This window comes from Chamaea fasciata, unplaced genomic scaffold, assembly GCF_029207755.1.
Source record: "Chamaea fasciata isolate MVZ Bird 193981 ecotype frontalis unplaced genomic scaffold, bChaFas1.0.hap1 SCAF_6, whole genome shotgun sequence".
NCBI lineage: Eukaryota > Metazoa > Chordata > Aves > Passeriformes > Sylviidae > Chamaea > Chamaea fasciata.
This window is the reverse complement of record NW_027094091.1, coordinates 26,092,912-26,105,708: the sequence shown is the minus strand read 5'-3', so window position 1 is coordinate 26,105,708 and position 12,797 is coordinate 26,092,912. Positions and strand designations below refer to the sequence as shown.

At 39.5% G+C, this 12,797-nt stretch overlaps 1 protein-coding gene across 1 annotated transcript; it reads right to left on the bottom strand.

Annotated features, from left to right (window-relative positions):
• Window positions 1-658: 658 nt before the first annotated feature.
• On the bottom strand, window positions 659-12,534 carry SPATA18 (spermatogenesis associated 18). The gene is made up of 11 exons (XM_066185076.1): window positions 12,448-12,534; window positions 10,415-10,520; window positions 10,241-10,302; window positions 8,699-8,817; window positions 6,736-6,870; window positions 5,676-6,096; window positions 4,523-4,684; window positions 3,993-4,168; window positions 2,004-2,127; window positions 1,588-1,653; window positions 659-766 (listed from the first exon to the last, which is right to left on the bottom strand). Exons 1-11 carry the CDS (start codon window positions 12,532-12,534, stop codon window positions 659-661), a joined length of 1,566 nt encoding a protein of 521 aa, XP_066041173.1.
• Window positions 12,535-12,797: the final 263 nt, after the last annotated feature.

The following is a 12,797-nucleotide window of genomic DNA, read 5'->3' as shown; positions in this document are numbered from 1 at the left end:
GTTCCTGAGAGCTTTGCAAATATTGCCAAATGATCCTGTCCTGCATGAACTTTTCTTTAAATCAAAAGAGTTTAGTTTCTAGAATTATATATAAGCCTTCTATAATTTTAAAAAACACACTTGAACACAAACTCCATTTGACAATTGTCAGTCACATTATTGAGAGATTTGAGGTATTTCTGAAGAGAAAAGGCACCAGCAAAGTTGTTGAATCCAAGAGGCACTGCACTGGAGGAACATGTTAGCAGCCTATGGAAGAAAAAGGTACAGTTCAGTGCAACTATATTTTCTAAATCTCTAAACTGGGTTGGCTTAAAGATAGGCACATATTCGTACTGTCTGAAATCCCTCACTTCACTGCCACCGCTTAGTCATCTCCTTGGAATTTGAAAGGTAGGAAGCCAGCAGGTGTGCAGCAGCAAACTGTCTCTTGTGTAGGGAAGGAAGCAAGTTTTACTATTACAGCACTGGCCACAGTGAAGGCAACCACCAGAGAGAAATCATGACAGTGTCCAAGTAGAGTGAAAAAACGAGTCCTTCTCCAAGTCAGAAATCTCAGCCTTTTTCCACATATGAAAAAGGGCTACCCAATTTAAAAACAAGACTTGGGCAAGTATTTTAGAATCAAAATGTTCAACGTGTTATTTTGTTCCTTTGTTCAATTGTTCAAGGGCTTAATGTCAATACCATGAGTCCCTAGGAACCAAGACACTGACTTACATGAAGTTTTGAACGGCACTGTTGAAAGACTGCGGCTTCGAGTCACCTGCAAGACAAACAGAAAAGGAAAATCAGGTGTGCTAAAGAACTGTACCCAAGAAAGCCACCTGGGGACCTATCAAAATTCAGAAAATCTGCACATATCTATCAGTGCAGCTCTACTGTTACAAAGTCAAGTTCTACAACTTTCTAGGGTTTTTTTCACAGCCTGCACACACACAAAAAAGTGAGCCCTACCCAAAGCCTCTCACATTTCCAATATTCACATTTTAAGTTGAGGGCACCTATGTCCATTTAATAAGATGGGCAAAGAATTAGAAAAATATAAACATTTTTTACAGAAATAATTAAAAATGTTGTGTAACCATACCATATGCAGAACTCTGCTAAAGTTTCACATAGCTTATTTGTACCACCTTCCCTGCCTGCTCACCCTACACTTATTTTCCGCTCTTTTGATGCATTTAGAAAATTAGGAGTAAATTTAGGTTACTAATTGCAGGAGTCAGGACCTATGTGTTGTATATGTACTCCAAAATGACTGAAACACTTCCAGATGATTAAATTATTTTATTCAGAAAGGGCACTAAAACAAGGGAGGTAGGAGGAAAGCATTCCAAGATACACAGTTGTTACTTTTGAGAATTTAACTATGATCTGCTTTTCATACAGCATCTCTACTGATCATTGTACCAGGCAATAACTATCTGTCACTTCAGCTTCACCTTATTCGAGACCATCAAGCAAGACATTTATTCCCAGTGTTAAAATGTACATGTGGCATATCAGCATTTTTAACAGGTCCCCTACATTCCTAGTAAACCTACTTGATGCTGTTAACACTACAAACATTCAGCTGAGGATTACTGGACCAGGCAGGAGACGACGGCCACAACTGCAGCTTCCGCTTCTAAGTTTGCTTCTGCAATAACACTACAAGAGAAGAGTTTGAACAACCTCTTCTGAGAGAGAAGGCTTAATAAAGACAGACTCTGCAAGCAGACTTGCCATGCTGGAGAAAAGGTTTGAAGACAGAGAGGAAACACTGTAAGCTTTCTCCTTAGAACAGGCTCTGACAACAACCATACATCTGCATAATTAATACATTAGAGAAAATGGAACTATTCATCCTATGTACAGGATGAGGCACTAAAACCTAATTGATATTTGATAGACTACTCCACCCATATAGGGAACAGTTAAAAACTTATCTTTTTAAATTTTAAAAACCGTGTTGAAATCCACTGACTTCCCTTAACGTTTTCCTTTAACAAAATACGTACCTGAACCATTTTTCTAGTGACTACTTCTCCCTTCACAAGTACAGTATTATTTTCCATCAGAGCAGGCCAGACGTGATAAGCCACAAAGGGAGCTGTGAAATCTGAGTCACAACTACGATAGTACCTGTTGAAACAAACAGTACAAGAAATGTCTGCATACAAGTGCCAAAACACAAATATGTTTCAAATCATCAGTGCTGATAAAAAGTAGCTACAGTGCTAGTATCTTTCCACATCGCAAAAATACATATTCTTTATGTGATCCTGTAAAAGAAATGGACTTGGAAGACAGACTTAGCTGAACATACTGTTTACTTATACTGACAGACATTCTAATAAAGCCATCTGACACTTCAGAAGGCCACTAGACCTTAGTTTTTGCATAAGCCCTACACAAACCGGAACCCTGTGTCCGCTGACAGATTAAAACTTCTGAGCAGCAATTTGGCAGAGTCATCCCCTCCTCCTGAAATATCTTGCTAAAACAAGCCCCCTATTGCAGAAATACTCAACTATAAAGTTACTTCCAAGTATCTTATGAGACATGAGGCAACTTGATTAGCAAGATCCTCTTACATTGATAATGAAACAGTGATGGTTTAGCTATGAAAAATTAATTCAAAGGTATATATACTACTTTTTAAAGTCTGGAATATTGGCTAAATAACACATCTGGCTTTATGGATTCAAACTCAGAACAAACACCAAATAACAGAAATTTTTTAAAAGCCATGCATCTATACTTTAGTAATGTATTACAATAGCAAGTTACATAAAACAGTGTTGTAACCTGAGGTATGAAGTAAGGCATAGGGTACAATGATGTTTATCTGGCCCTTTATAGAATGCTATCACACATAATAAACAGAGATATTTTGATTTTTACAAGTTTTGTTCCATCTCTGTGAACCATATATACATGCTATACATGTAAACATACACATATGCCACATTTATCTAGGCAGATAGACAGACAGATGGGAGTATGTGTCTCCCACAGCAGCACACAAAAACATATTACATGTGGTTTTTTAAGGCCATACACACCAAATAGGTGGAGAAAGCATCCCAAGACTATACTACAGTGTTGGTGCTTCTTAATTTAGCCAATAGCTTTCAGTGTCAAAAGCTAACTTCCCCATATATGGATAGGATCACTGAGTAGTCCTGTATGACTTTGCACTCTCCTATCAAGAGTCTACTTTCATCTTCTCTCTTTCTTTCCTTGACTTCTCAAGCTCTTCACCACCTGGGTTCCATTCTATTCTAAATTATATTACTGGAAACCTCCTTAGTGATGTAATGTTTTTTGCTTTTGAGAGCTGTTTTTTATGACCTATCAATCCCATTAATTTTCTAGACAACATGGAAGCACCCTACAGTTCTCTGCCTGCTAAGAAAGCAGCTTGACCTTACAGAAAAAAACCCAACCCTATATCATGGTGCGATTTTTTTTTAAAACAGAATTCCCATTTTTAAAAGGCAGATTTGGTTTTGCTCAGCTCTAAACCAGAAGAGGTGGGAGCATATTAACACTTGTATGTTGTACGGCAGCCACAGCTTGGAGGTTGCAGCAGACATGTTGATGATGTCAGTAACGCCAACTGCCAGATCTCAGTAAATAGGACTTTTACAGAACAGGCCAGTAAGGAGGAACAAGGACGCAAACATTTTTTGAAAGGCAGATAGAGACTAAACAGGGAAATCTGATGATCATTATCTTCTTCAATGATAAATTAAATATGCTCTTGAGACTGAAGTTTATGCAGAAAATTGCTCTGCTGTTCACTAAAAAAATTGTTAACACTTGTGTACATGCTGGTATTTATACACTATCCTAAACCTTAAAGATGTACCAAATTCACTACAGGCCAGGGGTTTTTGCCCAAAATTAATGTTTAGCAGTCTTAAACTTTAATATTAATTAGGAAGCAAGTAGACTACACAACTTTAATGGTAAGAGTCTGACTGAATATAAAGATTTCTTACATTCTCCTACTGAAAAGTTCTCCATCAACACCAAAGGCAACATCAAGAGGAGGAGAGAGTGTCTGCATTGAAAAAGCCAAACAGCACATAACTCGAATGAAGCAGCTGATCACACTGAAATCAACGTTTTCTGGACATGGAAGCTTTGGGTTCACGTGCATGCAGCAAATGACTTCCTGAAAATAAAACAACATGAGTTATTTGCACTCACTAACAATTTTATTCACAAGCAAGTATAGAAATCATCCCTAAATGTCTCTCAGCTTTCTACATTTAAAAATCAGTACAAAAAGCTCATGTCGCCCTAGATTATTTCAGAAAACAATAGCTTCAGAAAGAATGTGCTGCTATAAACAAACAAGCTTTTACTAAGTCACACATACACTAGTCCTAGCAATGTTGTTCTGGAAAGTTAACTGCTACAAGACAAAGTCTATACAGTAACTTTTTTCTCCTTCAGTTTACATATTCTGAATTTACTAGCTCCTCAAAGAGATTACCACATCACTTTCCCACTGCCCTTGACTTACCTGGACACTGCAACAAACATCATACACATCCTTGTGGCAAACTATATAATCCAGGGCAGCAATTTCAAGCGATGCAGGTCCCCCGCAGTGATTTATAGCCAAAGTCTCTTTTACGCATTTTTTGACCTTCCAGAAGGTTTTCTTTGCTGCACGGAAAGATTCCTGCAAACATAAAGAACATCTAGTTAAGCACAGGAGGCCAAGATTAATTTTTATCAGTTATCTGCAAAAATTAATTTAACCCACTATCATCATAATAAGGAGGAATATAATACACAGCTGTAAAGGAGAGAGGTAACTCACCAGGAACATATTCTCTGATTGAGTGCAATTTGCAGAAGGTAAGCTTGAAAAGCTCCCCACCTAACCTTTTATATTTGCACAGGATTCCATCACACACCCATGATCAACATAATCACATTCAAAGATATCATGAGTAACAGCAGCATTTTATGTGCCACAGCCTAACACGTAAAACAGGAACACCTCATTTGTTGGGAAGAGAGGATGAATTGGAGAGTGTAAACTGAATGACTGTTGAAAGAAAAAAACCTTCAGTAAGTTAAATGAGCTGGAGATCACACACATTAAGAGATGCTGCCTCTCTAACAGAGGTATGTGTTACATCATTTTTATAGAAAAAAAAGATTCAATACAGAAAAAATGAAAACTATTTTCTTCAAACTGAGTTCATGGTAAATGTGGGGTATCTAGGTGGTTTCAAGGGACCCAATTAAATTAAAACAGCATATCGCTACAAGCATAAGGAAAGCATGATATGGGAAGATTTTTAGCTTTGCAATGTTGTAGTATTTAATGCAGCATTCCCAAAAGAATTTTTCTAACTAAGGCAATGTTGATCACTGCAGGCAGCTTCTACTTTTCAGACCAAATCAGTTGTCTTTTAGCACCTGTACGATAAATCACTGACTCTGTTCCAATCTTGGGACAAGTCAGGTAGGACACTACATTGAGAATTCAAAGTAGAAGTGTGAAGGCAAGAAAGAAAAATCAAAATTAAAAAAGGAAGAAAGCTTTTCCTCTCTCCACTTGACAGAAATGCTAATTTACCCACCATTTAACCCAATGCAGACATAGTGTTTTACAACATACTCTCCAGCCTGTAAAATAAGAAATACTATTTCTTTCTCACCAGAACTGCAATGTATATTGCCCTCTGCACCATCTCTATGTCACAGATTAATTTCTTCAAAAGGATCTCTGCATCCAGGCGATCTTTAGCATAAATGAAGTTAAAGCGGGCTATGAGGCAGGCACGACGAGAAGCATTGGTCCGCCTGCACTGGGCAGGTGAGCAGATCTTCACAGGAAGTCTGCAGGGGCTGCAGGGCTTGCAGGGATCGTAGGGATCACAGGGCTTGCAGGGATTGCAGGGATCGCAGGGAATGCAAGGTTTGCAGGGACTGCAGGGACCGCAGGGATCACAGGGAATGCAGGGATTGCAGGGACTGCAGGGATCGCAGGGATCACAGGGAATGCAGAGATCGCAGGGATCGCAGGAAACGCAGCACTTGCTCGCACGGCATGGGCGAGGAGAGCAGCTCCGCGCAAGCCTACAACACACATGCAGAGAAGCTTCATGTCACTTTACCACACTCAGATGTTTTTCCCTAAGGCAGATTATTTTGTCAATTTAATTTTTACAAGGGTAGGGTGGGATTTTGAGCCAACATAATTAAAGAAGCTGCAGCTGGTTAGTCTAATATGAAGACATTCTCATCAATATGTTTTATGGGCTAAAGAATAAATGATAAAAGTAATTCCTGAAGCATGTGTAGCCAAGCAATTTGTTCCTAGGAAGCACACTTTTAACTAGTAATATTTTGGAGATTTGCTCCTCTTTCAGTACCACTGAAGCGTCCTGCTGAAGTCAAACAAGTGAAAACTGAACACTGTACAAATACAGGGCAGAACTCATCAACTAAAAAATTCTCTTTTTATTCCATACAGTTGTTCTCTATGTATTTTGTAAAGCTGCATTATTTGCTGTTTTGTCTTAAACTTAATATAGTTGCTTTAAAATAAAATATTTGGGCACTAGAAGAAATCATCTAAAGAGTTTATGCTCCCTCATAACAAAGTAAAAAAGCTTAGCTTTTGTTTATACTTCCATTTCAAATGAGGAGGAAATTCATGCTACCTAACATGACCAATTTCTATGATTCAGGGACTTCTCTGAGTAAGGCCTCTACCTGCACTGGAGAGCAGACCTTTGGCAATCCAGGATAGAAATCTCATCCTGCAATAGTTGAAGCTTTTGCTCATTGTCATTCAGTTTCTTTAACTTCCTCAGGGTTTTGCAGTCTTGAGCACAGGAACGCTTCAGACTTAATCACACAGAACAGTCAGACACAAGGTGTTCTTCTATCAATGTAAACTATCGATTAATCCTTATGATCAAACAACAGGAGCAGATAAAAGAGGAAAATTATTGAGCAAGCTCCTTATGCTTGCTGAATAATTTCAGCATGCTTTCCTTATCCTGAAATACAGGAAAAATCAAGAGTTTAAAAACAAATTAAACAAAACAGACCCATGATCTTACTTTAAATTGTATAAGTGCATTGTGGCAGGAGAGTGGATATAGCACTCCAAGCTACAGGAAAAACCACTGGTTAACATTTGGTGTCCTTACACTAGCTCAGACAATCAGGTCTAAAAGACTAATTTTTTTCTCATATTTAAGATGTTAACTAAACCAGCTCGGTTTTCTTTCCTACAGATTAAGAACTTAGTTATTTTCTTCTATCAGATTCTTGGGCTCTTTTCTTTGCTGTAATGTATTACTCAGTCAAAGGATATCACAGATGTTATTCAAGTAATACCAAAGCCAACAATTCCTCTCCTGCTGTCCCCAAAAGAAGGAGTGTTTGTTAAAGGTTGGCAGACAACCAGTGAAGCAATTTATCTTCTATCCTTTACTCTTACTTAATATTAAAAACTATCCCAACATCTCTGTTTTCCCTCCAAACTGTTGTCACAACTGTTGTATTACTGTTGCTTTCCTCTTACCAAAAGTGGAAGGAAAAAATAAAAAAGATGTTTTCTATTTATTTTGAAGGTATTCACTCTGTCTTTTCTTTTCTTTGCTGGAAGACCCTGGTGAGATTTTTGAGGAACTGAACCAACAAAAGCTTCAACACTTATCAATTGACAAGATTCTTGTTCCACCCTTTCAAGGAGCAGGCTGACTGAGATGACCACAGGTAATAAGGCCAGGAACATCTGCTAAGAGGAAAGACTGCCCAGTTCCATCCTCAGTCACCTCCTTCAGGAAAGGCTTCTAGCAGGAATAGTAGGGCTAAAGAGGGTAAAGGATTCTACTAGAAAGGACAACTGAGAAAGAAAATTAGACTTGGGAAGATGAGTTCTAGAAATAGGCATGGGAAAAATCCAAACTGATATTCTTGGAATCACTTAATAAGGACATGAATTTATATCACTTAATGAACTGACTCAAGACTTGTGAACAGTCATTGTTCTCATGCTAATAGCATGCATGATAATGTGTCTGCCACTTGCAGCTACCTCTTAAATTGCCCTGGAACTGGTAATAATGCACAAATTTGTATCTGAAGCAATTTAGTAATTTTTATATTATAGTGCTCCACAAAATATGTTTTATGCAACTAGGCAAAAGCTGTTCAGGCCTAGTCACTTATCTGGAAATCCAACCCTCTGCCTCCATCTTATGACAGTGGCTTTTATCTTCTCAGATATTTACATATCAATTACATTGTGTAATTAATTGTGACATGTTGTAGGTTCCTCAATATACACTATAGCTACTCAACTGATTTTTTGTTTAGGGTTTGCTCAGCATGCAACATTTCATTGACTATAACTCCACATGGGATTGTCATGGACTATACAAAACCTTTTTATGTAAAATACTCGCATGTTTTTCAGCACCTCCACCAGAAGCAAAACCTACCAAGTCAATTTATGAATGTGGGTGTGACAGTATCCTTTGTACCCCACACTGGATACATGCACATGATGTAGAGCTTAGATGCATTTTGAAACTCTGGTTTTAGGCCAGAATTGAAACATTTTACAAATCTCCATCAAGATTTAGATGTCAAGAGAAAAACATGGCTTGCTGGAAAAAAAAAAAAAAAAGCAAACAGAAAGAACTGCAGTTGATTTCCCTACTCTTTTTCCATCTCGCAGAGCTCCACGCGAGTTTCAGCTAGTTTTTCCTCCAGGTCTCGCAGTCGACATTTAGGTTTGGAGGCCAAATCTCTCAGCTGTAGTTCTCCCCCAGCTCGATTCTACCAGGAAATGAAGTCACACTGCTTGAATGTTCTACGTTATAGATTCCCTCAGCAAAGTACTATATAGTATTATGGGCAGATGTGTATTTCTAAATATTTCAGCAACAACCATTTCTAAAGAAACTGAGAACAAAAACAATTGTATTCTCTCTGCATTCTTTCAAGCACAACAAACAAAGACTCAATTATATAAGGAAAAATATTCACTTATTTTATACCTCGCGGTAGAAATTATGGAAGGTCTGCGTATGCAGATTTACTGCCTGAATCATAAGAACAAAGCATTTTGCAGTTGTGTTGCACAGTTGGTTTTTTCCAGTTAGTCAACTTCTGATTGACTACATCACCAACTCAAGTAAACTTTTTGGGAATTCATGTACACAAAACAACAGAAAAAGGTATTAGAACACAGGAGGCAAGTATTATCATTCCAGAAAGCACACTACATACTATACATACAGCTGCCTTTAACAACCCATAGAATGGCCTCCTAGAACTGGAATTAAATAAGTAATTGTGCAACAGGGTTTTCTTTAAATTTTGAATGTCACATGCAATGACAAATCTGTAACTGGTATGCCTGGTGTACTGTCATTTAATAACATAATTATTTTATATTTTGGGGAGGTTTTAGCAGAACCCCACTACTAGACTCTGACTTTTAAAGGATATCACATTTTATTTGTCCTATTTTAATTGTGAAAGGTTTTGACAGAGCAGGTGTAAAAATGAGAAACCAAAGAACATGGAGACATCACTGTCAAGTCTCAGGATCTTGAAGATCTTCCCCTAACCTGAATTAGCCAACTCTCTTATTTTCTTTCGAAGCAGAAAGCCACAACAGACCTGTCTTTTCTGCCAAACTGTTAGTATTACAACCCCTTCAATAAATACCAAATACATATGAACTTCAAATATCATGGCAGGAGCATGGTGGTATCATAACACACATGAACACTTCTTTTTTTTAACACTTCAGGAAATAATATAGTGTTAAGATATTCTTAGAGGTTTTTTTTCTTAAAAAAAAATAAAAGGAGCTCGCAAATTAATGCATAGAGTTTATGCACACCTTCAGTTTACACATGTATTTTCACAGTGTTATTTTTTCTAAAAGAGATATGGCACAAATATCTCATAAAATATATTTACATTTGCAGAGACATCATAAAAATGGCATTTTTATGATGTCTCTGCAAATGTAAATGTAAATGTAAATAGCAAGTCTTTACCTAGAAAAGGAAAGAAGTATAATAACATAGACTTCTTATACAAAGCAAATTCGTCCACAGGTAACTAAGGACATCTTTCATTAAGTAAAATCTGAGAGAGAGGCTAATATTAACAGAAAGTTATTAAAACTCTTCTGCTGGTATCAATTCACATAGTTCTATTCCCTTAAAATAAGTTTCTTACACACCTGACCTCCTGAAGAATAGCATATTTTTGCCAGGAGACAGCTTTTTGCTGCTGGACATTCATCTAAAAAAACCACATACATTAAGAAATGGTGAGAACACTTACAGAAAGAGCCAGAGTTGGAAAAAATGCCCTATCTGAAACATGTTAGTAATTAGACAAGACACTGATTTACCTTGTTGAGATGTTTCGTTGAGAATTGAGAAGAGCTGTTTTTGAATTGCAGTGTTCAGTTCTAATAATTCACAGCATCGGCTCAGATTTTCACCATTGGTATTCAACTGTAAATTAATGTGCATTACTACATCTCTGTGGGCTTTCTTACTTAAAGCTACAATCATGGCATTTCCTCCCCTACAGTTACATCTTCCCAACCTTTCCTTACTGGATGCATTAGAATGCACATTTTTTAAGGTTCACATTTTTAATAGGCAAATGAACAAGACATCAGGACTTCTATCACCCAGTTAATTCACTACTTGAGAAAACATAGTCTTTTTCAATTATAAAGAGGCCGCAACCACAAGTATCTCTAAAAGAAGAATCATAGAAATTATGAATCTGGGTTAAAATCTTTCAACAGTTATTAAAATAATAATCTAGCAGATTGTTGGATTAAAAAAAAAATCTGGTTTTCCATATTAGCTAAAATAACACATATCGGGCTCTTTTCTTGCTTTGTCAGCAGTCACATGAAGCCTCCACGCAATTTCACCTGATTTTTAAGGGTTACAAACTGAAACATATACCACAGAAGGAGCAAAACCCAGAATTACACCAAAGAAACAGCAAAACTACATCACTTTCAGCAAATGCAGTTTTGAAGATTTTTCAATTTTTACTACACCTGCCAGAAGAAAACACACTTTTTAACCTCCTTCCTTAACCTTTATCTGTAACCTGTGTATCACCTTCCACATAGATCACCCTCTAGGTCTTCAGGTTTTAATAACTCCATATGGTTTTTACAAGCTTCCAAAACAGCTGAAATTCCCACCCATGCGCCCATCAGCTTGTGTTTTGATTGCTGCAATATGCTTTCCTCGGGCCTTGGGGAGCACAGCCAACCTGCTCACCTCCACAAGAACAGCTACAAAAGAGCATTTTTCCAGCTCATTACAGCAACATAACATGGTGTTTCCATCTGCCAGCTCCTCTTTTTCTGCAACAGCAGCCTGAAACTGTTCATTCCCCAAGATCTGAAAGACTATTCCCAATCAACTTATGATGGAGAGGTCAGCCCCCACTGCTGCTCAGCCCTTCTAAGGTCTACCCCCACCATTCATTTGCAAGATTTTGAAATGCATGGCACTGCTCCTCCTCTATGGTAGCTGTACCAGCTACTCTCAAACTCCCTAAAACTGTCCTTTGTCATGAATCCTGCAGAGAGTTACACTGGCTATGTAACTGTAACTCCTATCTAACCGTGAAGTAAAAGAAAAAAACTGATTTCCCCTGAAAACGCTGCATCTGTTTTCTTACCAACCACAGCACACAGTAGGTGGCTACAGGCTCCTGACCAACTCCCTGTATCCTGAAGGTACAGAAACCTGGGGATGCAGGAGTGAAAATTCTGTTACGATCTCTGAGCAAAGTCACAACTGTCAAGTCTCACGTTTCTCCGCCTCATCTTTCCCTAATTTTACACCTTCTCTACTTCTTCTACTGTTTCACCTCCTCAGTTTCCTGTCACTCCTCCTTGGATCCCACTACATTCCTTCTGCAGCCTTCTCCTCACACCCGAAACTCTTCCCTCAGCCCCGTTTCTGAAGCCCTTCGGCAGCCGCGCCGCCTTGCAGCAGCCTCTCAGCTCCAACAGGTTTCCCCACCCAGAAGAGCTGGGATGCTGGATAACCCCTTCTTCGTTTCAGCAACCTTTATCCTCACGTTCTCCTGACCCTTTCTGGGCCACAGCCGATTCCTTCTGAGCACAAGCCCACCCTAGGTTCTTTCACCTGCCGGTCTTTTACTCCAGCGTTCTCTTCTGTTCTAAACATAGCCAGTATGGCTCAAACCTCACTTTTAACCTTCGACCCTTGTTTTCAGGGGACCTTGCCATGAACAAAAAGCCGACTAACCGAAGCTGGGTGCTTAAAAGGTGTTTAAACTGCGCTAACTGCATGCGCGCGCGGGACGGTGGCCCATCCCGGCCGCTGCAACGCCCAGCGGCGGCCGCCGCCTCCGGCCCCGAGGAGCGGCAGGACACACCTCGTACTCCTGATTCCAGCTCTCCAACTTCTCCTGCAGCTCCCGGGCGCTCCCCGCGCCCACCAGACTCTTTAAGACTCTGGCCATGGCAAGAGACTCAAGCTCGCTCTTGGGGGTGTTGCATTGACTCTATGTCGCTCCGGGAGCGCTCCTCGGGCGGCGCAGGTGTAATAGAGATGGCACAGCCGGCCCGGTGCCCCTGCCCTGGGCCCTTACAGCCGCGATGGTGATGCGAGGGCCGGCGCGGCGGCGGCGGTGCCACGGTAACGGGAGCGGGGCAGCCCGGGGAGCGGGTGCGGCCCGCGACCGCCAGGTGACGCTGCCGGGTAACGCCAGCGGGCGCGGGCCGC

Excerpts from the sequence above, each read along its gene's own strand:
- SPATA18 (XM_066185076.1), bottom strand. The coding sequence starts at position 12,534 with ATGGCCAGAGTCTTAAAGAGTCTGGTGGGCGCGGGGAGCGCCCGGGAG. Across the intron at positions 10,303-10,414 it reads CAACGAAACATCTCAACAAG|ATGAATGTCCAGCAGCAAAA; the intron begins GTAAATCAGTGT and ends TGGTTTTTTTAG. Across the intron at positions 4,169-4,522 it reads ATGTTTGTTGCAGTGTCCAG|GAAGTCATTTGCTGCATGCA; the intron begins GTAAGTCAAGGG and ends TTTTATTTTCAG.